Source organism: Aythya ferina (assembly GCF_964211825.1).
Source record: "Aythya ferina genome assembly, chromosome: 19".
Taxonomy (NCBI): domain Eukaryota; kingdom Metazoa; phylum Chordata; class Aves; order Anseriformes; family Anatidae; genus Aythya; species Aythya ferina.
This window is the reverse complement of record NC_140309.1, coordinates 2,066,304-2,091,102: the sequence shown is the minus strand read 5'-3', so window position 1 is coordinate 2,091,102 and position 24,799 is coordinate 2,066,304. Positions and strand designations below refer to the sequence as shown.

Sequence of the window (24,799 nt, the reverse complement as noted above, 5' to 3'; positions counted from 1 at the left end):
AAATCAGGTGAAAGCTGAAAACTGTATGGATGGACTGTAGGTTTATGGATTCTGGAGCAGATTACATAAATTTGAAAACTTATCTACTTGAGAACGTAAAAGTAAAATTTTAGTTTACTATTTCAAAGAACCACTCCATATTTAAAGAGGTAGTTTTGTAATTCTAGATAGGTTTCAGGGTAGCAGTGTGGTGGATGTGGATGTCCTGATCAGTGGAGTGATTTCTTCTGTATGAGATGTGTGCTCAGCTTCACCAGAATTTGTTTGAGTTAACAAGTCTATGTATATATATATTTTTAAGAATATCCTTGCCGTGACAAAATCCAATTCTTAATATACTACAGTAACACTGGGAAACAACCCATTTTTTAAAAAGTTATTTATTTATTTATTTTATTTGTATTTTTTATTTTCTGTCATCCAAACTTTCTGCAGTCCTTAGGCTCATTTGATGAATGAGGAAAAACTAAGATGCCTTTTGGAATTGACCCCACCACAGAGGTATCCTATTAAAAATAACTACTGTAAATGCTTTATATAACTCTGGTGAAAACACACCTTTTTTGGAGGGCCTGTCTTTTCAAATATCAAAAGGCTTGAAGTAAAAATGCAAGGGCTTCCTTTTGTGTTACAGCATAATACATGTACTTTTTTTTCCTCACAGAGGACAAGCAAAGCAAGTTATGCTTATGTGTGTTGAAAATAGGTTGACCTACCCAAGCTTGATTATCCAGTTTCCTGTCTTGCAAATATCAACCTTTGTCTTTTATTCATGATTTCTTTTAATATAGGCTTATCCAGGATGGCCAGGTTACAGCCAGAATAACGTGTTGTTTTAAGCATATAAATAACCAATCATGATTGGTACTCTTGTATTTATTTTGCACACAGTGTATCTTTGTTCTCTCACTTTCATTATGAGATTGTGGAAGCTTTTCTTTTTTCTCTTCTCTTCTCTCTTTTTTTTTTCTTTTTTCTTTTTCTTCCAAGGCATGACCTGAGAATAAGTCTGAGTGATCAAATAAAACAAATAAATTCTCATCTCAGGACACTGAGATCAGTGTTTGGGATAGCAGATCATTTCAAGAGAGACATCGTGGCTGTTACTAGGGCTAGACTGAAAGATGATACAAAATATACTGTCCAAAGGGTGCAGTGAAAATTAGTTGTTTGAGGGAGAAAGTCCACAGACAGTGCGTGGAGTCAAAAGAGGTTTAGGCTACTTAGTAGTGTCTTCCACCAGTTGCAGGAATTCAGTGCAATGCTGCTGAAGGATGGCTTGCAGAGCATTTTAGGCTGTTTGATCATGCTGTGGCCTATTACCACTGGCAAAATTTATACAAAGCTGCTGAAGTTAGCCAAGAAATGATTGGACCAGTCCAGGAGACAGTGAACACACTGGCAGTCAGCAAGTTGATTATCAGTCTTGTTTCCTTTGGATCAAGACAGTGCTTTGTTGTCCAGATGGAAAAATGGGAACTGTTGACCAAGAAAGCCTAAGCCTTGTGCTAATCCTTACAGAAGAACATCACTTTGCATTCAGGAGACATTAAGACAGGTTTGGTTCAGTGTTACTAGAAGATGGGCTGTAGAGTACCCATCTGAGCTTGGTGACCTGACTGGAACGTGGGTAGAGAAGGCCAGTAGGTAAATGCCTGTCTGCCCACAGCTCGCACTCCAGAAGAAGCTCCAGAGAGTCAGCACATGAAGAGGTGAGGGGTTATATCTGGCTATATGACTGCTTAGGGTATGCATCTCGTCAAGTTTCTGAAATCAACAGCTTCAGGGATTTGTGTTATACTCTGTACATTCCTGCTAACAAAATTGGGAATCATGTACAGCTTTGTATTCTTTTTCATTTGGTTTCTCTGTAGGAATAAGTTGTGGATCAATGTGATGAATCTCATTGCTTGGATGGGAGTGAGAGTCTTGTAAGAGGAAACTCCAGCTATCTCCTGCAACAGTTGTTCTGATAGTTTACAACTAATAGTGCAGTACTTCCCTACTATTTTATCATGGCTGTGAACTGAGGCTACATATTGGTTTTTAGTGTTCTGTATATATGTGTGTATATACACACATTTATTTTAAACTAGCAACCCTAATATTTGATTGTTGCTATTAGCATTTTTATTAAGCTGTCGGTATTTTCCTGTAAAACAGAAGCAAGTCCTACACTTGCAATAAATATTGTTCTACAACTGAAGCAATAAATATGTGAGAACAAAGAAAAAAAGAAACTTCCACTTTTATTTGTAACAAGAATATTAACCAACCATGTTAATTCGAAAGGAGATTGAATCCCAACTACTTCTGAGTGATTGCGCAAGGACTCAAGACAGTCACTGAGGAGTTGCAGTTGCATTTTACTTCCTCTGTACGCTACATTAATCTTATAATAAGTGAAATACCTATCTTCCCTTTCACCCCTTTTGCTGAATCAGCCCATTTTGCTTCTTGAACTGAAATGACCAGCAACCTTTTAGTCTTTTGAGTGCTGACTTCCCAATCTTTGTCACTTTCCTCTGTTTCATTGCTGCCTCCCACTGTATTGTCTGTCAAAACATGTTTAGGTAAACTAGAAGGATTTGCGCTGTGTCTTTGTGTGTGGGCATTTTCTTCTATTGGAATTGCATACTAGATCCTATGGTGCACCCAAAAAGATGGTATGTGTTTTTAGATGGTCTCATCCCTAAGCAGTTGATTTGTTAACACAGATCTTTCTTAAAATCCTGGCTACTTAAGACAGTGAATAAATAAACCATGCAACAAAAGAGAAACACCTTGTGTTAATACTTTTTAAAAGTACAACTGGAAAAAATTAAACAAAGGTGACTAAATTCAAACCCATATCTTAAAAATGTTAAGGTGACTTGCCTTTAATGAGAAGATTTTTCTTAGCCTAAATATCTCAAATTTAAGGCTTTATCTTTTTTTCTTTTTTTTCCCAGAAGGGTATGGTTGTTTGCAGACTGGCACATCTGCGAGTCCACTACAGGACTTGTCTTCATATACCCTGAGTAAGGGATCAAGATATTGTCTCATCTCTTTGTGGTACTTCCTTCAGGGACTTCTGGTGTTCATGCTGCTGAGAAACCAGATGCTTCAATGGCATTTGATCTGATATGGTTTTCCTGGTCCTGTGGCTTCCTATTCTCTATATTAATCTATTGAAATAGCTTTTTTAATAGCCATTATCTCAGCTAGAAGGTCTGAGGAAAATCAACACTAAGGTCTAACCTTCCTACCAGATCTCTTCCAAAGTGAGACTGTATTTTAAATATACCTGAGTTTCTGTTCAGCATCATTATATTACATTTTTTGTCAGAAGAAATTACCCTACTAATGTCCTTTAAATCTGAATGATCTCCAGAAGAAATAGCAGTGTAGGTATTGGCTGTTAAAATGGGATTTATCATTTCCTTTGAGTAGGACCTGCTGCTTTTGGAAGATTCTTCATTGCCTTCTTTATGTTTTGAAGGTCCTTTGATTAATTCTACTTAAAATAAATAAATAAATAAATAAATAAAATCAACAATTGGATTGGTGTTTCTGAACTGAAGATCCGTAGGGCTTCTGTACAGATTTACATAGACTTCAAGTTTTTGTGGGACTCTGTTATGTGTGAGTGTCCTGATTGGAGGCTGTGACAGACAGGGCGATTCTATGGTATTTGTTTTCATAGGTATCTGAACTCCCTTTCATTTGGGACTGGAGCATCCTTGGAAATCATTCACTGTGTGAATGTGTATATGGACAATCACTAGAAGAGGAAAAAGATGTTATTGGTAAGTAACTGTGAGTTCCTCAATTTGTGTTGTCCATATGCACGTTTACAGCATGTGCACCTTTTTCCTAAAAATTTAGTTTACGTTGTTTTTTATACATAACAGCAGTGCTTGAGTTTTAGAAGAACTGAAGGTGGATACATGTGCTCTGTCCTTTCTATCACATATGTCACATGTAAAGGGGATGGTTCTAATGTAACCTAACAGATCTACTCAGAGTAGAAGTCTCTGGTTTGAATGCTTGGGTGTATGTTGTTTATTTGCAATGAAAAGGGTATGCAGACAGAGCATCTGAAAGAGTATCTAGCTACTGTTACGTAACATTCCTTTCTCTCCAGGACACACAGTGAACAGAAGAAAGTAAGCTTGCTACGGGTAAGGTGGTTACTGAAAAATAAACAAAGTGGTAACCTTTTGTAATTAAACCTGATTTAACTGAAAATAACATTGAAATAACTTGAAAGCTTGTCTATATGAACACTATGTCGATTGCTCAGGTTCATTTACAGGACCTTACAGAACCAATGCGCATCCTGTTATAGTACCTTTTTTTAATATAGAAGTTCACTCTATTTTGTTTATCCCAGAGTCCTCCAATGCAGTCACCTTATGCAGTTGAATTTCTACCCTCTAACTGGCCATGTAATACATCTGATGAAAACAAGAAGACAGAGGTAAATCTTGAAGCCGTGTTTCAGATTGTTGATGAAATGCATTCAACACCTAAAGCTGAAATGGTGAAAGTGGAAGCTGTGGAGAACCCGTGTTCAAGCCCTCGATCCAACAGAAGTCAACCACTGCTAGTTGATACTGAGAACAGTGATCCACCTTCTCCAAATGAGGAGAGTCAACTTGAACCTCTTACTCCTGTAGCTTCAGACATTACGTCGTTTGTGATGGGAGCAGATCAAGCAATGACTTGTCCTCTGTCACAGCCTACCGAATTTCTTTACACTCTCCGTACCTCTTCATCAGTAGAAAGTGGTGCAGCTCAAATACTGCAAGAACCTGTGACCATGCAGGAAGCACGTGCAAAACTGGGAGAACAACAAGATCACTTCCCAACTCCATCCTCAGTAATATTTGTTCAAGAAGGACAGCAGTTCAGTCCACAGAAGGTAAGGGGTAAAGAGAGATAAAGCAGCATATTTTTGAGATAATTATATTCAATATTAATGCTGGTCTGGTAACTTTTTAGTATTCTTGCACTCTTAGAACTAAAGAGTTCCTTAATTAGGATTTTAATGGACAATGAAGAATTTGTTTGATAGAACAACATTGTGGGTTTTTTTTGTTGTTGTTGTTTCTAAAAAGATAATGGAAAAGTATCCCTTGTTAATAAGCATGTTAGTCCGTGATGGCCAAGTTAGGCTGCTCATTTGCATGGGAAAAATACACATGGTATTTTATATGTATACATGGTGATGAAGTGGAAGCTTTTTTAGGCTATGACATACTTTCTTTACTCTTTAAATAAGAGTATTTTGAAAATTGCCACTGAAAGTAAAGATTTTTTTTTTTAATTTAGATAAATGGTTAGACTGTTTCCAAGAAACAATTACTAAATGTGTTTTCTGTGGAAAGCATAATTTATTTGCATGTGAATGGTATTTAGCATTTAGATTTTAATTGTACTGTGGTTCACCTGCACCCAGTCTTCCCTGTGATAATTTTACACTAAATTGTAAAATTATCACTGACAGGCATTCTAGATGTTTGCTGTGTTAAGGCAGCAAATGCATGCCTATTTTGTCATTGCTGTTTTGAAAACAAACTAAAAGCAAGAAATTTACTGCATCTGTTTCTGTGGCATGAGACCTAGCTCACATGTAGGCACTCCGTATTTCATTTTGTGTACATGACAAGACTACTGTACTGTTGTGTTATCAGTGTCTTGATGCCTTCCCTAAGTTTCTACCTCTGAAATCCTCAGCTGGTAGAAACTTGCCATTATTGTTCTCAATATTATAAAAATTAGTTATCTTCCTCTTGGGTATATATTTAGAGAAAGAAGTGTATGTTTTGATCAGGTTTCTGCAGAGACTGAGCCAGTTACAAGGCTGTTCTGCTCAGCCCTGCAGAGAGAGAGAAGAGCCCTTCTTTGTGCTAGTGTACACAGAGTTGGCCATGCTCCTTAGTGAGTGTCCACTCATTATCTTAACTGCTGACCACAGTTTAAATGTTTTCAGTTTTGGAAACTTTGGAACTGCATTTTTAGAAGTATATTTTTCCTTTGTTGAACACCTTGGAAATTTGTGATCCAGACTTTCTTCTTTAGAACATTAATTGTGAGCCACAGAGTTGTGTGGAGGGGGGAAAGTGCTTTGGTTTTGAGGCCCCGTTATGTGTGTAATGGGTGAGAATCACGATGCTGGTCCTGGTCTGGTTCCCTGGAATTTAACTGGCTAAATAACTGGGGGATATTTTGTGTTGAAGAGGAATTTGTGGACTATTAGGCCTCTGTTTTGACAGATTCTGTCTTTTTCTCAAAAGTATTCTTTCTCTTACTAGTTTCCCCATCCTCAAAAGGGGCAAGGTTGCCTCTTGTCCAGCAGTATTTCCAGGGCCCGGGATCATGGCAGGTGCAGAAGTCTCCAGGGAAGGTTTCTATGCTTGTACTTCCATCAGGCTCCTACATAATTTGTTGTCTTCTTTATTCCTGAATCTGGAAGACTTCCAAGGCTTTAAGTAGCTCAGTGCCATTTAATTCAAGGCAAGCTTATGGTAAAATACTGCCCATGTAGAGAAGACTGTTTTATTCCTCTGTGTAGCAGCAGAGGAGGAACAAATTCCTCCAGTGTTAATATAAGAACATCAAAACAGCTCTGCTGGGTCAGATCAAAGGTCCGACTTGCACAGTGTCAAGTCACAAGGCAATAGCTGTAATCTGATGCCTAGGGAAGAGAAAGAAGAAGGCATGCAAATAGAACAGGGCATTCCTCCTTATACTTTCCAAATATTTTCAACTCGAGGATTAGGGTTGATACAGCATACTAAATCTTAGATTTCTCTTCCATTGACTGAAGTCAGCCCTTGAAACCATGTAAACTGTAGCATGTGGTGTCCTTTGACCAAAGAGATTCTTTGCTCACAATCTATTGCACAAAAAACTTCCTTCTGTTTGTTTTGAGCTTGGCTGTTACAAGCTTCACGTGGTGCTTCCTAGGAAAACTATGGACTTCTATAGTGACACGAAGGTGTTCACTATTTTGTTCTCTATTTCTTCGACGATGTTTCTTATCACTTAATTGGTTTTGTGACAGCTAGCAAGCCTCAAATGGTCCTCTTCAAAGAACTAACAATTTGGTAGAAACCTGCTTTATTCTGCTTCCAGCTTAAAAGATAACAAATTAAAGAGCAGTTCTTTGCATAAAAAAAGTCTAAGCGTGTTCACAGTTCACATTCAGCATTGTCATCTTAGCCTCAGTGAATTCCTGTCCTTGTTTTGATTTGGGCCATAAATGGGCATATTTTAATCCACTCTTACTCATAATAAATATATATATTTATTATTATTATTTTCTTCTTAAAGTGGAAATACAAAACTTCTGTAATACCAGTTCAAGGGGAATTTTCCTCCTATTTTGTTCACTCTCCTTAGCTGTATACCTGTCTGAAGGTTGAAGCTCTTGCTTACTTTGTTGGTTAATCCAGCAAACCCCATTCATGTGAGATTGAGCTGCTAATTTTAGTAATTTAGCTTCTCATCATGGTTCCAGCTGGCTACAGGAGTCATGTAACCAGTGAGACATAGCAGGTTTTTTGTGAATGGTTTGGCATTTTTTCAATAAAATGAAAAGGCAAAACTTTCACATCTGTCCGCTTTGGTAGTTTGTTTGATTCTCTGCCAAACAGCATTCAGGACAAAGCTGCACAAGTACTAGGCTTGAGTGAAGAGTCTTTCCACAGATGTGGTAAATCCATAATCAGAAGCATGTTCACTTAAATAAATAAATAAATAAATAAATAAATAAATAAATAAATAGAGTTTTGGAAGCAGATTTGTGTGTGTTAGGTTGATGCTACTAGAATTAAAATCTTATTATTGCCTATTTTATATAAGATTACTAAAAGAGTTGGTGGGTAAGATCTTATAAGCACAGTAGTAAAAAGGAATCTGGAAGGAACAGTGCACAGTATCCCTCCCTGCTCTTCAGTTCCATACCTACAACAGTGAGGTTGCTGGTGAACACAGCATTGCAAGTAGAGATTTACCAGTCAGGGAAATTAAATTCCCAATTTACTGATCATGTTTATCCTCATGCAGCCCAACATGCTGTAAGCCTTACTGGGTACTACAGCATCCCCAGGTCCTTCGCAGCAAAACTGCTATTCTGTCAGAGGTTCTGGATTCCTTTTAGCAAGTAGTAATAATTTCTTGATAATGGTTATCTCAATAAATTTTAGTATGCTTTTTTTTTTATTTCTTATTAATGTAGTTTGATTTCTAAATCCGCTGATAAGAGCTTGCTTTTCAGATTGTACTGTATCTATTGATTTCCTTTTTTTTTTTTTTTAATAATAAATTTGTAGAATTGTTTCTAGGGAGCATGCAAATTAGGATGCTTGCTTAAGAAAGATAACCTTTCACTAGGTTAAGGCTGCATACTCATATTTCTAGAATTAAAGTTATTATGTAAAAGTCACCAGGAATGGAAAGGTTTAAATCATCATGTGACGAAAAGTCTCATCACACCATTGCTGATGTTCCAAAATGTGCAACCTGTATCTACTCTGACCTGTTCTCTTTCCCTATTTGTAAGAGTTAGTCTTGAGAAATCAGGATTCTAGCTAGTGAAGGTAATGAACTATTGACCTCCTTCCTTCTCTTTGCTTTTACACTTGGGAAGGAGCTGTGGTTCTGATGTTGGACAAAAAAGTATATCTATCCAAATGGTTTTCATATTAGCTAATCCTACTAATGTAATGCATATAGACAACAGATTTTAAAGAACAAATGTTACAGTAAAGTGACTGAGTGACTAGCAAGTCCAGGAGGCTTGCTGGGAGAAACTATCTCTCCCACTAGTTTTCAGCTTCTGTAGTTGCATGGGCCTTTTTGAAAATTATAATAAAGCTTTGACATAGAATGTATATGCATTTCTATTAATATGCATACACACTGCCTTTTATATATTTAATACTGAGCAATACAGACTCAAGGGGGAGATAGAGATTTCTGGAATCATTGATACCTTACTACCAAATGCAATGACATTTTGCCCTCTACAAACTCACACATACCAGTTTTCAAAAGCTTTCTTTTTCTTTTATGGAAGAAAATATTGCAGACTCTGAACAATCATTCATCTTTAAGATGTTGGTCGATAGGATATTTGCAGAAGAGATTAATACTCTAGAACAGGTGACAGTGAGAACATCTTTCTGTCTAAAGGTAAAGTCCAAGTGCTTAATTTTGGGCCTTTACTTCCTTACTGGGACAGAAACATAACTTGTTTGTTTGTTTGTTTCCCTTTTTAACCTACAGATTTTGCCATATCATTAGAGAACTATTCAAGTTCAGTGAATGGTTGCTTGCAAAATACACATGGAGCAGCAGCAGAGGGCTCCAAAAAGCAAGCAACAACATTATACTGTAATGTCTTAACAATTTGATGGGGTGGGGTGAGATTTCCAACCAGAAATGCGCTGCTTACATGTGTGGTTTTGCATTACCCATCTCTGTCAAGTTGTCTGAAGTAAATCTGTCATACAGGTGTCAGAAACAATGAGTGTACCTGGATTTTTTCTGCTTTACTTCTCATACCTACTATGATGACTGAGGGCAAAGCTGAGACCATGAGTACATGTACTCTTACTCTGTATATACTGATTTTCTGATTTCATGTTTTGCTTAATATTACATTTTGTAAGAGCTTGAGTTTCAACTTGGCAACCTTAACAAGTGTTTTTAACTGACAGTTACATAATCCATATAGACACTGTTCAACAATTGTTAGATGTCATTTTGGAGTAGAGAAAAAAAATTAATATTTTGTTCCTTGCAGTGATTACAAGAAAATATTGAGTGGTCTTTTTTGTTTGTTTGTTTAGTACTCACCTGAAAGCAAAACAAAAGCTAAATGTCAATCCGATACATCAGAGACAGCGGTGTCTTTGGAAGAGATGGGATTGCTGACTTCAGGAACTGGGCCTGTGAACAAATCTGCAGTTTCATCTGCACAGCCTAGGAGCAGAGAGAGAAGAAACACTACACAGAAGAGCAAGTCCCCTGGTAAGAAGAGACCCTAATTTATATATATATATATATATATATATATTTTTTTTTAGAGATTACAAAAACAGCTGCTCTAAAACTAACCATTGCAGAAAGGGGAAATCGGAACAGGTTAGTTCTTGTCTGCAGTGTATTTCATTGTACCTTCAGTCAAGATACTACACTTGTACAACCTCTTAGTGTATTTGCTGGTATACTTCTTGAGTTATGCTTGCATTATCTACTCATATGTGGAAATGGGTATAAATTATATGAGTAAATAAAATCTGATGTTCTGGGGGTTGTGTAAGAAACCTGGATGTTGTAATATTGAGATATTACCGTAGATGTGCTGGAGAGTAACAGTGTCATGAAAGAAGGATAAAGTAATAAAGTGACTATTGGAGTAGCAGGAAAAACAAACAAACAAAAATCTCACCAAATTTATGAAGTAAGTATAGAAATCCAAACTTTTTGCCCCTGATCACTAAAAATTTGGTACCAGATTGCTGATGTGTATGCTGAAATACATGAGAAAAACAAGTAGTAGACCATCTGAGGCCAAACAGTTCATGAAATCTACTAACTAATGGAAAACCTAAATGTGTCTGAGGACATAAGAGTACTTTAGATCCATTCTAGAGGAAAAATTGGTGTGACATGCAAATCTTGTAAGAAACTATTTCCCTCACAGCTGATCATCGAAGAACTGATTGTATAGTTTAAAGAGCTGTTGCACACTTCAAAGGGTAGTTTCTAGGTACCACTTAATGAAGCTAGTTAATAATTCAGCTCATATGCCCATCAGTTTCAAATGTTTAAGTGAGGAATAAAGTCCTTTTATTAGAAAGTTGGGGTTTTTTTGCATTTTTTTTTAAGGGTCATCTTGAAAGAATACGGGCTTTTGTTTAAAAATGTGGAATTGAAAGCTCTCATTCAGTTACTTCCTGATGCCATAGACAATTAGTACACTTCTCAGGTTTTGTATCTACAGTTTTTTGTATCTTTACTTAATTTTTGTTATTAAGTAAATTTTAGTCAACAGTAACAAATTTACTTAACAGTCATAAAGTTACAGGAATGTTCTGGAAAGCATTTCTGTTATACAGAAATGAAACACTGCTTTGCTAATTAGCAATAATTAGCATAGTTATTCTTTGGGAAACATGATAGTCATCCAGGTCTTCATTTCTACTGCTGTACCTTTTAGAGGTGACATACATGTAAAGGATAGAGAGAACACACCTGAACCAAATACAATCAGGGTCAAGTTGGCCCAAAATAAATTTGTCACATGATACAAGCCTTGAAGCTGCATAGTCCACCTCCTACTTTTTAAATGTAAGGCTAGAGAATATACATGTAATTATAAGCAGACATCTGTTGCTCTGACTACATGTTTGTTTGTCAATACCTCCTTTCCTCTATGCATCTCTGGACACAACTTCTTCCCTAACTTTTCAGATCTAAAAAGGTACATGATGACAAATTCTAGATATTTCTTCACAATGTATCGTCTGAGTGCAATTGAGTCCTGTCCTTTTTCCTCTTTTCCTTTGGGCACCCATTTGTGTGTTTCCTGAGCCTACACTTTGATGTATGTTCTGGTATAGAAAAGACTTTTGTTCCATCTATTTCATTAGGTTTAGGACACGATTCACTTGTCTTTGTTATGCAGTGTCTTTGTTGGTGACACCAAGTTCTAGATATCACACAGTGAGAGCCCACATAATGGAGTACAAAATGCCACTGCAATGAGGATGGAAGGAAGAGTCACTCCCGTGACTGGGAGCAACTCTGGGCCAAAACCAAGGTCACAAATCAAACTGTCCCTTTTGAAGAAGTCATTGCTTTCCTTTGAAGAATTGGACCAGATTTCTTTGCCTTTTACAGTCATTCTGAGTGAGAGACAGTTGTTGTCTCACTAAAACACAATTCTCAGAATTTCCTTCCGTAGATGCCAGCTCATCTTTGCATCACCATAGATAAATGAAATAGGTATCTGCTTTCTAGTGTACTTAACCAGCTTTCTCATTTGAATTCTAATTTAACAGTTTTAAAACCATCCTGTCAAACAGGGTCAAGATGAAGGGTCTCCCTAGTCCAGTGTCCTGTCTCAAAAACAAACAAACAAACAAAAAAACTGGCATTTTGGTACTATTAAGTACAAGCCACAGTGAACTTTTCTTCCATCAAATTTTCTAGTCACTTTTTGAAGTCTTGCAAACTTCTACCATTATGTGCAAATTAATATAGTTAACACAAGTTAATTACACAATGGGTGAAGAACCCTCTTCTTCTTTTGTTTGAAAACTTTTGTTTTCACTATGTTTGCTTTCATTATATCCTTACTCCTCAAGTGCTAATTGTCTTTGCACCTCACAGTCTGACAGAGGGACCCCATCTCCTTTGTTAACAACAGGAGATATGCTTGTGAGTCCTCCCTCAGAGAATCAGAAGCTGCAACAGAACATCCTTCTGAAAGAGTCTGAATGGGCTGTTTCACCTGTTCCTTTCCTAGTCGTTTTTTTGAGAGATGGTGGGTATGGCAGTCTAGTTTCTGGCATGTTTGTTTATCACATTGAGCTGAGGGATATCTCACACCTTTGAGAGACTGCTGTTTTCAGCCCCAAGCTCTTTCAGCTCCAGGATCTTTCTTAGGATGTAGTTTTGAAAGTGCTGATGATTAATCTTTTTATCAACTACTTTCTAGTTCATCTCATCTATAATTTTTTTTTTCAGAATAAATTTGTCAGCAGCATCCATACCTGCAACAGGTGTCCTTTTGGACTTCATGAATGATGGCTAGGAACTCTGTAAATTATTCTTGTGTCCTCCCCCATTTCTTGTGCATTGTATTCCACTGGTATGCTCATCTAGTGAATATAGCTATACTGGAGCTAGTATCTGTGTTTTGTGTTTTCTCTTCTAAGACAGTACATAAGAAGGACCAGATTCCAACAGGAGAGATCTCAGAATGACACAGGTAGAATTTGATCCTTCTGGATTTAAGCATTCTGATACATTAAGGAAAAAGCTTTCTTCCTCAATGACTGTTTTTTGTTTGTTTGTTTGTTTGTTTTTGTCAGTCATCTGATCCTTTTCTTCAAATAATCTGGCAACTTCCTTTATTTTATTTTATTTTATTTTATTTTATTTTATTTTATTTTATTTTATTTTATTTTAATTTTATTTTTTTGCAACAGGAATACAGACATAATACTGAGATGCCACTGGCTCAGATGAATCTGTCATTATGCTGCAAGGTACCCTAGACATTTATCACCCAATCCCTTGCCACTACAGTTGTGTCATTATGCATTCCTTCTTATTTAGATTTATTGATGCAATTGCTAAGGTCAAATCTTCATTCAGGCAAGGTTGTCCATGCAATTGTATGTGTGAACGTTCATTTGAATTATTTGTTGCACCTTCCAGACAAAAAACACTTTACTGTTCAGATAACATTCCTAGTAGGACATGGTGAAATCCTCTACAAAAGTGTTAAGGGTTAGTGCAGAGACAGGCTTGGCCCATGCCTCTCGTGTCCTGTATTGGAAACCCAAAGTGAAATTGCTCTCAAAAGTTTGAGCTGCAGGTTCTTTCTCTAGCTCAGGTGCTGTTACCTTTATTTCATTATCCATTCAGTGAAGGACTCTCAGGTGTCCTGGCAGTCTGCTGTTTTGTATGAATGGATGTTAGATGCTATCTCTTGTATTTACACAATTGAGAGTTGCATTGTTACTAGCCTCCTCGTTTCTCCATCCCAACGCCTTTTCAAGATTTATTCCCAACAGTCTGCTTTGGCAGGAGGTCGATGTCAGAAAGTGCAGAACTGCTGTCTTTTCAGCAGGTATTTTGCAGTATGGAAAAAGGAAAAGGACGCCAGCCCTTGTTCTAAGATGTGAATGTTTCTGTCAAGGGTTTGAAGTTCACAGGGGTGATATTTGCAGTGGTAGTACTACTGTTGTGACTCTATCAGGGTACTTGTTCACTTCGTTGACCTGCAAGATGCTACATTTTACTTTTTTGGTCTGGTTATACATTACAACTATCTCCATTTTGCTCTGGATCAAGGTATTTTTTTAGAAAAGTCTGCCTGTCCTGTCTATGACAATGCATATTGGCACCAGCTACGGTATACTTTGAGGATATTGTGCGTTTTTGCATAAATGAAGTTATGTATCACAAGCTGAATGGCCATTTCTGTAGACACTGCTGAGGTTTTACAGTAATTAGCTTTTGGCAGTTGGTACCCATGGCAGTGAATGCATACAGAAATACACCTTGAAGAATAGGAGCACAAATCGCTTTTTTTTTGGTCTTACATTTAAAATTTTGCAAAATTTGAATAATTCCTATTCTTGAACAGTAGACATCAAATTCTGAAGTTATAATCTGCCTTTCAGGCCATTTTCTATATTACCTGATATTGATTACAATGATGATTACAATTGCTATGTATGCTGTTTAGTGACATATACAAGGACTGATATTTACTCAGTATTCCCTTTTCTTCCTAGATCTCCATCTGCTGGTAGACGTAGCTTGCAAGCAGGGGCACTTTCCAAAGGAAGAAATAAGAGAGTGAGAAGTGGGTGACAAGTATGTGAAAATGTGCAGCAGCTGCCAGCTGGGTTCTCTTGTCAGACTCCAGAGGCAATGTCTTGCACACAACAGGCACTTTGGATCATTTCAACTGTTTATTTAAAAAAAAAAAAAAAAAAAAAAAAAAGACACTTTTTTTTTTTTAATTTCATTCTAACTTTGTGAGGTGTTAGTCACTCCATGCTTTTTTACACCTCTTCCATTACATTTTCTACCCGACAAGTTATAAAGTGTCTAGTGGTCAGAATATTTAATATGAAGTAAATACTCAGCTGCTCATTTTTTTTAGATATGGAAAATCTGGACTTCCTGTAAACAGGAACAGCCTTAAAAGCTTTTTCCAAAACTTTCTTACTGGGAAGCAAGTTGGTTTTAGTGCTGTATTTGGAATCTTTTTATTTAACATTGTTGGAAGCTACAGTGTACTCGGCACATATGCTGTTTGGTGCTCTCACCGTCTTTGCTTGAAGTCATACTGTGGCTCTTTAATGGGAATTGTGTATGAAACAAAAGCGCAGGAAAGTCACAAGATTCTAGGTCTGAATGGGTCAGGGATTTCAGGAGAGCAGCTATGGGAAAGATGAGCTAATTTTCTGAGTGATTAACCAGGAAATGCTCTTCTTTCCTAAACCAATGCTCTGTTTCAGCAACAAGTGTGTCCCTTCTGGTGGGTATCCGTTACATATGACAGCTGCTGATCTTTTACATTTATGGAGAATTGTCCTGTTTTAATAATTTCTTTTTGATTCTCATAATATATGTAATGGTAAGTTATCTGTTGTTTTAGTACTTTATTTTAAGTAGGTCTTAAATACATTGTAACATATTAAATCTGATTCTATTTATATTGATAGTAGATTTAAAGTTTTTAATAGCTATGCATTTGTGTTAATATACTGTTTAAAGGATAAAGTGGGCACAGTCTATATTTATGTTAGGGAAATACATGTGAAAGAGCACCTAAAACATAGATTTAATTGTGTCATCTGTGTTCATGCTTCTTTTAAAATTAATTAGAGCCAGTCCTTTCACACAAGAAAGAAAAAGAATTTATTAGGACTGTCTCAGCTATACCCTCCAGCACTTTATGTAGCTTCTAGCTGTGGTAGGATGTCCTAAGTGAACATTGAGTGGTAGAATGAACCGGGGCAAAGCCTTTGATTATTCACCAGCAGTCCAAACTAGACAAATGCAATCTGAGGATGCTTTTAGGTCAAGGCTAGTGAGAGTGTTACCATACTGGTTGTCCTCAGATTTGTTATCCTGTATCGTATGTTACAGGATATATGTGTAGTACAATTTCAGTTGACATGAATAGTGAAGGGTTAGGTGGTTATGTTCAAGTCCTGCTTCTTAAACAAAAGTATATGGAAGCCATTTGTATATGAATGAGAGTATTTGGGTAGTTAAAAGGAAAAGTTTTTCAATAACATTGCTGGAGCTCATCACCTAAATTTGCTTTCATGCCCTATAGCTGACATGGCTCGAGACTGTTGCATAATATGCTGTGGAAATTGTGGATGGTCTGTGTCCTGTGGGAGCTGGTGCCATCAATAGTAATGGGGTTTGACAGCAGCAGACTAGCCCTCACAGACCAAGGGGTAAGGAGATGCACTTAAAAGGATTTCAGCTTATCAAACTGGAGCTGTTACCTCTTTAATTCACATACACTACAAAGGGAACATCTTAGTTTACCTTTCTTATTCCTGCTTGCCAACCAAAAGATTTGACACTTTTGGAGATTTAAGATAGGGGAATCTCAGGGTCTTAGATAATGCTCTGTTGTTTTAAAGGCAAATTACGAAAACTTTCATATTACAATTTTTTAATATGCTGATTTAGAAAGGCTTTGGAGCTGGCTCTCCTGATGTACATCACTTTCAGAACACACATGGATGTAAGCTCTCTTCATTCTTAACCAGCTCACCCTGACATAGGGAGAGAGCACAGGAGAAAGGGCATTCGCTAGCTTAGGAAATAAGTATATTGCTGCACAAGGCCTCGGGAGTCTCAGGTGGCCCTCTAGATTGAAGGTCTAGCGCTTCAGCACCTTAATGTGGATCTAGTTCAGTCAGTAAATAATAAAAAGTAACTTCTGTAGCAAGACCTTGTTTTTAACTATATTCTTGTTAATGGGAACACAATGCAATTTTGTTTACCTTGCGGATGTTCTTTTATCATCCTGCTCAGACAGCATGGTTGCACCAATCTGCAATAAATTGAACTTTCAAACTGAAATATGGATGTTGCACCTATATTTTCTTTCTTTTGATTTACAAATGATGTATTATCACCATTGGAAAAAGTCCTTCATGTTTCAGCAGTTCCTCCTGCCACTTTTTTCACCATACAACCATTACCCCTGCAACCACGCTCTTATTTTTAAAAGCGGAGCAATTCTTCTTTGTGTGACCTTCTACTTTCAAGGAGTTACTCCAGGGATTAGTTTAGCTGTACACGTAACAACAACAAAAATGTTCATTAATCTCCACTTTCTTGAAGGTGCTTTTTCCTGAGCACCGGGAACAACGGCAAATGACTCTCCGAACTCCTGCCTGGATCATACGCTTTCTGCAGGCAGGGCATTGTTTTCACGTTTGTTTCTGAGTGCCCTCCTCGAGCACCACTCCATCGTGCGCCCGTTCACAAATTTCCAGTTGCAACCTTACTTTGAGGTTATAGGTCTGACCTGCAGCATTATTCACCTCTCGGTGATGTCAGAGGAGAATAACAGTTGAATTCCAGACCTCTGACATCAGCCTGACCTGAAGCCTCGCAGCAAGCAGCAGCCAGAAAAGGGCTACTGCTGCCTCTCGATGGGCGGCAGCGTGGGGAAGGCCGGGGGAAACGCGGGGAGCCCGGCGGGGCCGGGCCGGCGGGGCGGGAGGGGGCGCCCGGGAGCGGGGCCGGGGCCGGGGCCGGGGCCGGGGCGGGCGCTCGGCGCTGCTCCACCCTCACTTTGTGCCAGCAGGTAGGAGCCGCGAGCCGGGAGCCGCGGCCGCCTCGCAGCCCTCCCGCGCCCGGCGCTCGCCCACGGGCGCTGCTGCGGCAGGAAGGCGGCTCCGCGCCCGCCGCGGGATCCGGCCGCCCCCGGCCATGGTCGAGCAGCCCCGCGGGGCTCGCCGCGGCCGCGCTGCCCGTGCCTCGGCTGCCGCCCTGCGCCGCGCCTAGAGCCGGTGCCCGCACGGGCTGCGCAGCGAGGGAGCCCCGGGTACTCCGCGGGAGTGCTCCCGACAGGGGGCCGGCTTCTTTCCCGAGGCTGCGGGTTGCATGCGGACACTTCACTTGCAGCCATGCCTGCCCCGGGAGCTTTCTGTCTGCGGTAATTTTCTCCCTTTGATCTCGCTGGATTCTCCGTCGGGCTGTGGAGCGCCACTCGCACCTACCTGCCTGCTGCATGTGCGTGAGACGGCTTGTCTTTCGTGACTTCTTTTTCGAATGTTCCTTATTTTTAAGAACAGATTGCGTTTCTAAAAAGGAGCAAGAAGACCCGAACCAAACGTCGTCAGACGCACATGGTTTCCTTAAGCTACTGGAAGTAACTTTTTCTGGGATTTGTAGAAGCATTTCCATCTGTCCCAGCCCCTGCGGGTTGCAGCAGGCGTGCTGCCTAACAGGTTTGCAGATTTTTTTTTTTAATCACTTCTCTTCACAGCAGAGTGATCACTCTAACTTTTTAGTTGCACATAACCCTTGTGTAAACTCTCCTAGTTATGAAGACTCCTCGATACGTTTCATGTGACTTTGGGGAAGACCATGGAATTTTATGTTTTTTTTTATTTTGTGGGGCCTTTAGTTGGGATCTTCTTGGAAGTGATCATACCGGAACCCATAGTGTGAAGGAAACAAGATATGTGGTAACTTTTTGCTTGATACCTGCTTTGCTTTGTGTCTAAATTTTTAGCATGTTTTGGGGCCTTCTTAAAATCTCCTGGGAACTTGAAACTATGAAGAGAAGCTTCGTACTTCAATAATTATCCTTGGGAATTGCACCAAAAGTCAGACCAAGCCTGGATTGTTAGGAGAAAACTAGAACTGATCTGTAAGCCTGAATGAAGCATTTCTGGCACAGGAAGGATGGAAGGGATTGATTTGATTTGGAAGGGAACAATATAGTAACAAACTTTTTTGTTTTTACCAAATATGCAAGAAATACCTCCTGCATAATTTTTAAGAAGGATACCAGTAACTGTAGACAACATTCAGCTTTAAGAGCATGAGCATATATTGTGGAAGAGATGCCTTGCTGGCAAGAAGATGTGTCTCTCAAGCATATGTGAGATGGATGTTTTGAACCTGGCAATCTTCCTTACTCTTGGGAAGGAGACACCAGGACGTTGCGTCCATGGAGGAACCTCCCTGTGTGTGCCTCCTCTCTGAGGACCTGACGAGTTCTTAATGCTGCGGGAGATTCCTCTGTGTCTGAACTGAACCCGTCCTTGCGACCTGCTCATTCTCTTTCACTGATCTTTCTGGATCTGTCTTCTAGAGGAGGGACTCATAACTTCAGTGGTTGTTTTTTTTTGTTTGTTTGTTTGTTTGTTTTTTCCTGGTTTAAAGTATGCTTTTCAGCTCCGAGCAGCCTCTGAACACGTGGCACCAAGGAAGGGAAGCAATGATGGCGAGAAGCAGGAGGGCCACACAGTGAGCAGTGCTAGCAGTGGCCGGTACCTGAGCCCCTCTCTCCCCATTTTCTTGTGCCCCAGGAGCCAGCACTGCACGCCCTGCACCCGCTATTAGAAGCTGCTGGCAGGGCGAGGACGCGTTCGGAGCGGTATGTGTGGCCGGAGCGAGCTGCTGCAGCTGGTAGCATGAGTGGTGGCCCCCAGCTGCAGCTGGCTGTCCTCTGGCCTTGGCTGCTCATGGCTACCCTGCAGGTAGGACTTGGCCATACAGGGCTGGCGCTGGCAGCGGCAGTCGAGTCTGAGAGGTCAGCGGCACAGAAGGCGATCATTAGGGTGATCCCCCTGAAAGTGGAGCCGATCATACTGGAGGGAGAGTTCGCAAACGTTGCTGAGGTTACTCCAGCCGAAGGAAAACTGCTTCAGGTAAGAGCACCTCTGTTTTATCCAGCCCTGCCAATCTCACGATCCCACTCTTTCTATCTTTGCCACCTTTTTTCTTCTTGCTGCTCCAGCTTCCAGCATGAAGCATTTGGCTTTATTTCCCGACTACATGTTTATAACCTGAGCAACAAGGTATTTTTCATGTGAGCTGTCCACCTGTTTTGTTTCTTTGTGCTGCTGCTCTTCAACCCTGCACAGTGTTTTGAGGCAGAAGTGCTTATGTAAGTGGTTGCCTCTTCATTCTGCTACCATCTGTAGTTGTGCTGGTATTAATGTTAATTTTGGATATGGTCAATCAATCCCAGGAAGATTATTGCATATCTTAATAGATGGTATAAAGCTGACTGTGTTGAGTCACATGCTGGGACACTAAACATCTAACAGAAAACATGATTATTTTTCTTTCTGAAACCTGTGTACACTTCTGCTAATAGCTAGGATTCTGTTACAGCTAAAACACACGTACAGGTGTTGTCCCTCAGAATTACTGACCCTTCCAGCTGTGGTCTTGCCTGTAGTACCACCTGTAACTGGAAGCTGCATTTTACCCATCCAGTGATTCCTGTACAGTGCCACCACCATGTATGTTTGTAAGTGAAATTCATGTTGACTTCTGACCTTTTCTAAGAAAGGAGAGCATCCGAACATCTCACTGTGAGACACAGATGCTACTGAGGGCTGTGCTGTTCAGTGAACAGGCTGATCTCCTGTTTACAATATGCTTTGAGATCAGTTTCTGAGACTTTGTGTACTCTCTTTTCTGTTGGCAATTTGCTCATCAGGTGCTTTATTCTTGAAAACCAAGAACGACAAAATCACCCATGTTAATATTGAACCTAATTTTTGCATGGCTATTTTCAGGCTTGACTTTGCAAATGTGGTATGTTGCAACCTGAATCTTAATTAAGGCTGTAACCTGTAAATTTAAGTTAAAATCAAAAGTTTTTTGTAGTCTTAAAAGAAAAGAAATGTGGTTGAGCCAGCTTTAAAATAGAGTCACATGGCTGAAAATTAAAATAGATAATTTGTGACGTTTATAGATCCTGTTTGCAAAGCCTTTTAAACTAATCGGATAACTGGAATGAAAGCTATGTTATAAAGTTATATTACCAGGGTAAAAAATATCTTAGTCAAATGTACTCAAGGTCCTGTTCTGTCGTGAGGCAATGTCCAGGAAAGTCAATATTTATTCCTTACAAAAACTACAGTGGTGTTGCAACTGAGCACAAAGTATAGAGTATGGACCTTTTTGAAATGAAAAGGTGATAACCTCTTCTGTATGATGTTTGAATGTTTTTAACTGAATGCAGTGATTCAAACCATGATTTTTTGTGTCATGTGCAGTCATTGAAGCCCACCCTGCAGTGCAAACAAATAAGGCATTTTGAATACTAAGCCATGGATAGTGTAGGGTTTACATAACTTCATTCTTTAAAAATTATCCTCAAAATGGAGAGGGTTACAGAAACACTAATCGAATCTTCTTGGTTTGTGTAAACAGACACAGACCTGCATTGTATATGATTTTAGGCCATGGTCCTGCAGCTAGATTTGCACAGGTGATTGTTCCTATTCTGTATCTCGCTGAATTCCGGTGCTGTTTTGAAGGGTTTGCACATCCGGATCTGGTTTCAGGATTAGTGCGTGATGTTGGGACTAGGGGGGGGTCAAACTGCCTGCTGCAGCAGGATGTTTGCATGGTGCTAGGCACAGGAAAGCTCGAGGAAAGCTCGAGTCCACCTCATCCAGCACCCTGTGTATCCTACAGCATAGTTTCTAATTATGCCACTGCATAATGAAACTTGTGATATTAAATGTCATGTCAGTATTTGGGTCCTGAGCCTTCAGTGGGTTCTTGACTTTGGAAAGTCAAAACTTGAGACCAAATGGGAAATGGAGCCATAACTGCTAAGGTAGAAAATGAGTAAGAAATTAGTAGGAAGAACTATTTTTAGTTTGCATTTAAACAGTCAGGTGTTAAATACATCTGAATTATGCTCTATTGGAAAATCTCATTTTACATGTGGTTGCCAACATCCCAGTCTTGCAAAAACGTTACAGGCCATGTGCTTAACTTTGATGTCATTGGAACTCTTTAGGTAAATAAACTTCAGCCTGTTCACACCTACCTTCATAATTGCTTCTTTATATGTAATTTAGGCATCTTTACAATTAATGAACTAAGAAGTCTAGTTTTACGTTGGTTTTGGATTGGCCTTCTTGGCTGTGTCGGAGTCAGTAGGGTGCAGCCAGTCTTCATACACATCACATGAGAACACAAACTGAAGAGTTTAGCTTGGGAAAGGTGAATGCGTGGTCCAGTCCTGCTTTCAAGATAATGCTCTCTTAGGTCAGCAGGATAATGAGGTTGCTTAAGGGTAAGTGCTACAGGATTAGGTCTATGTTCAAGTAAAGTTCTAGTTAACTTCTAGGTTTCTTATGTTGTTTTGGTAAGTATAATTTTGGAAATACATTCCTAATTATATAGAACATCCAGCATATCAGTGATTGAGTCTCACCAACCATACTTACATGTATACCATAATATTTTCTTCTTCTCTCTTCCTCCTGACTTGTTCTCCAGGATCATGTACAGAAACTAACCTTGACCATAGTGCTGCATTCTTTAGTGACTTTAAAACTATCTTTCTTACCTCCCAAGTAACCCAAATGCCAAATTCCCACTCACCCCCTTTTGCCTCATCGCCAGTTCTCTGGGAAATGTCTGGGTTTTTATTTTTGCCTTTTGCCTGTCGGAACACTGCAGGGACCCAACAGCACTGCCTCTGGCACTGCAGAGGCTCAGGGCTGCTGCCGGATGATGCAAAGGGAGAGGAATTTCTCAAGTAGGCAGCGCCACTTCAGACTTTATAGGTCAAAAAACCAACACCTTAGACTTCTTACAGAAATCGTCTTCAAGCCTGGTCAGAGCACAAGCTTGCTCAGATATTACATGCTCTAAGCATTAACTATTGCTTAACAAGCGAGAAGTAGCATGTGTACTAGCTGGCAGTTTCCAGATGGCTGGAGGTTTAGACCTCTGTTGAGCTCACTGCATGCGATAGTCTGCACTTCTGAAAAAAATTCCTGGGGAAGTCAGAAAAAGTCCCTGTATTAAAAATGGAAGAACCAAGCCTTTCAGACAAGTAGGCTGTAAAGAATGTATTTGGATCTTACTGGTAAATGGAAATCCAGCAGCAGCTAATGATTCAGCATGCCCTCCAAATCACAACTCCTGTAGCTGTTCGCCAGATCAGCTCCCTTCAATATGATTGCTAATGCAATTTCTACAACCTCTGCTTTTGATATTTTGCTGTTCTGTTAGTTTATTTTTGATGAATAAATCTTGTTTTCCTTCTTACCTAATGCCTCAGTTTCTATTTGGTACTGGAGAGAGTTCATGATGTTAATCTGAAGATATACAGGAAAATAAGGAAATGCATGGAAAGAAAAGGAGAGAGATTTTTAGAAACTTGACAAAAGGAGATATAAGATTTGGAGTCCAATTCGAGTCACAACAGAGTTCACATATGAATCTAATCCTGTGGAAGAAAAAAATTTTATTTGAGAAATAGCACATCGCTTAATTAAAGGCTTTATAGAAAAGTGGGTATACAAGCATACATAAATAAAACAGCACTAGCATTTTTTTTTTTTTATTAAATTTGAGTATATATAACCTCAGTCTTGTATACAAGGGAAAGGATGGTACTGCTAGTAGTGGCTAGTGTGGCTAGGATCCATTAATGGAGTTTTCTCTTTAGTTCTGGTGCTAGTATTTTTGGAAATAATATTAAAAGTTTGAAAAAGTCCCAAACAATAACATTTGAAAAGAGATACCTAAACTCTAACTACTGTCTTTAGTACAGAGAAGGCAAACCGACGGTCAATCGTTTTACATGCCTACATGCAGGAAAAAAAATGAGGTAGTAGAAGTCTTACTTTATCACAAGTCTCACAATACTTTGTTTCATTTCCGTATAGTCTTAGCAGTTACATAATTAGGTGATTGCATGAGAAAGTCAACTTTCATTTACCCACTGAGCACATTGTTTTAGTTTATGACTGCAGAAAAAATCTTGACAGCACAGGACAAACTCCCTAAGTGCTGAGAACAAGGATTATCCTATTTTCCTCTCTCTCCAAAGAAATAAATTATTAAAAAACAATGTTTTTAAAGTCAGTCTTCTAGTTAGGGTAGAACAAGTGAGAATTAGAAGATCTTAAATCATAAGCTTTTTAGGTGTTGTACACGATCAAAAAGCTGATTATCATTTATAGATGAAGTCAGAAAAGAAGCATGGTGCATTTTGAACAGCAGTGACAATTAACCATTGCAGTTACCTTGAAGTTACATACTGGCATGGTGAATTCAACAAGATCATCCCAGAAATTGAGTGTTTCCAGTGTTGCAATGCATAGCGCTGCTGGGGAATTATAATCACCTACTTAAATGCTTGTAGAGGGTTACACTCCCAACCCGTAAGAAAGTAAATATATTAGTAGTTTTATATACTACCAGCTCCTGGATCAACAAAAGGATGTTGAGTGCATAATGTTGACAGAGATCAAAGAAGTGGGAAAGTCTAACCAAATGATAATGGGGACTTAAATTACCTGTGAATAAACTGGTCAGATAGCACAATACGAGTAAGTTCAAAGAAGCAATTTCTGCCTCTTGGAACAGCCAGTACTAGAGTACACAGAAAGATATTCTTGACTTAGTGTTGAGTAATGTGCAAGAACTAACTCAAAAGCTAGCAATAATTGAGCCACTTGTACTGACTGCAGTATAATAAAATTCATTGTCTGAGTACCAGAAAGTAGAACTCTGACAGCAACCTTTAGAACTGGGAATTGCAGCAAAGTGAAGCAGTGCAACAAGCGGCTCTTATAGTTTAAAAGAAGTATCTTTCAAGGTAACATAGATACTACTCAAGAAAGTAAAAATAGTCTTAGGAAATGTCAAAAGGAATTAAAAAGGCGATTGTACTCCAACAAAAGTACGTTGATAGTGGTCAAGAAACTATTTAGGCCAAACAGACCTTGTAAGATTTGGGCATATAGTATTAAGATAGCATACAGTAGAATATATGCTATAGATTAGTATAGTATAAGTA

At 39.1% G+C, this 24,799-nt stretch overlaps 2 protein-coding genes across 2 annotated transcripts in view; both read left to right on the top strand.

The window, feature by feature from the left end:
• HSF5 (heat shock transcription factor 5) overlaps positions 1 to 14,983 on the top strand; it is a gene marked incomplete at its 5' end in the record, with an annotated part of 28,200 nt that extends 13,217 nt beyond the window's left edge. Inside the window, 3 exons of the mRNA XM_084492969.1 lie at positions 4,376 to 4,906; positions 9,843 to 10,023; positions 14,529 to 14,983. Coding sequence (XP_084349095.1) covers positions 4,376 to 4,906; positions 9,843 to 10,023; positions 14,529 to 14,596 — 780 coding nt within the window. The 3' untranslated portion in view covers positions 14,597 to 14,983. The remainder of the gene's footprint in view (positions 1 to 4,375; positions 4,907 to 9,842; positions 10,024 to 14,528) is intronic.
• A 2,631-nt stretch (positions 14,984 to 17,614) lies between these two features.
• The window catches only part of RNF43 (ring finger protein 43), a 66,329-nt gene continuing 59,144 nt past the window's right edge, over positions 17,615 to 24,799 (top strand). Inside the window, exon 1 of the mRNA XM_084492756.1 lies at positions 17,615 to 19,661. Coding sequence (XP_084348882.1) covers positions 19,425 to 19,661 — 237 coding nt within the window. The 5' untranslated portion in view covers positions 17,615 to 19,424. The remainder of the gene's footprint in view (positions 19,662 to 24,799) is intronic.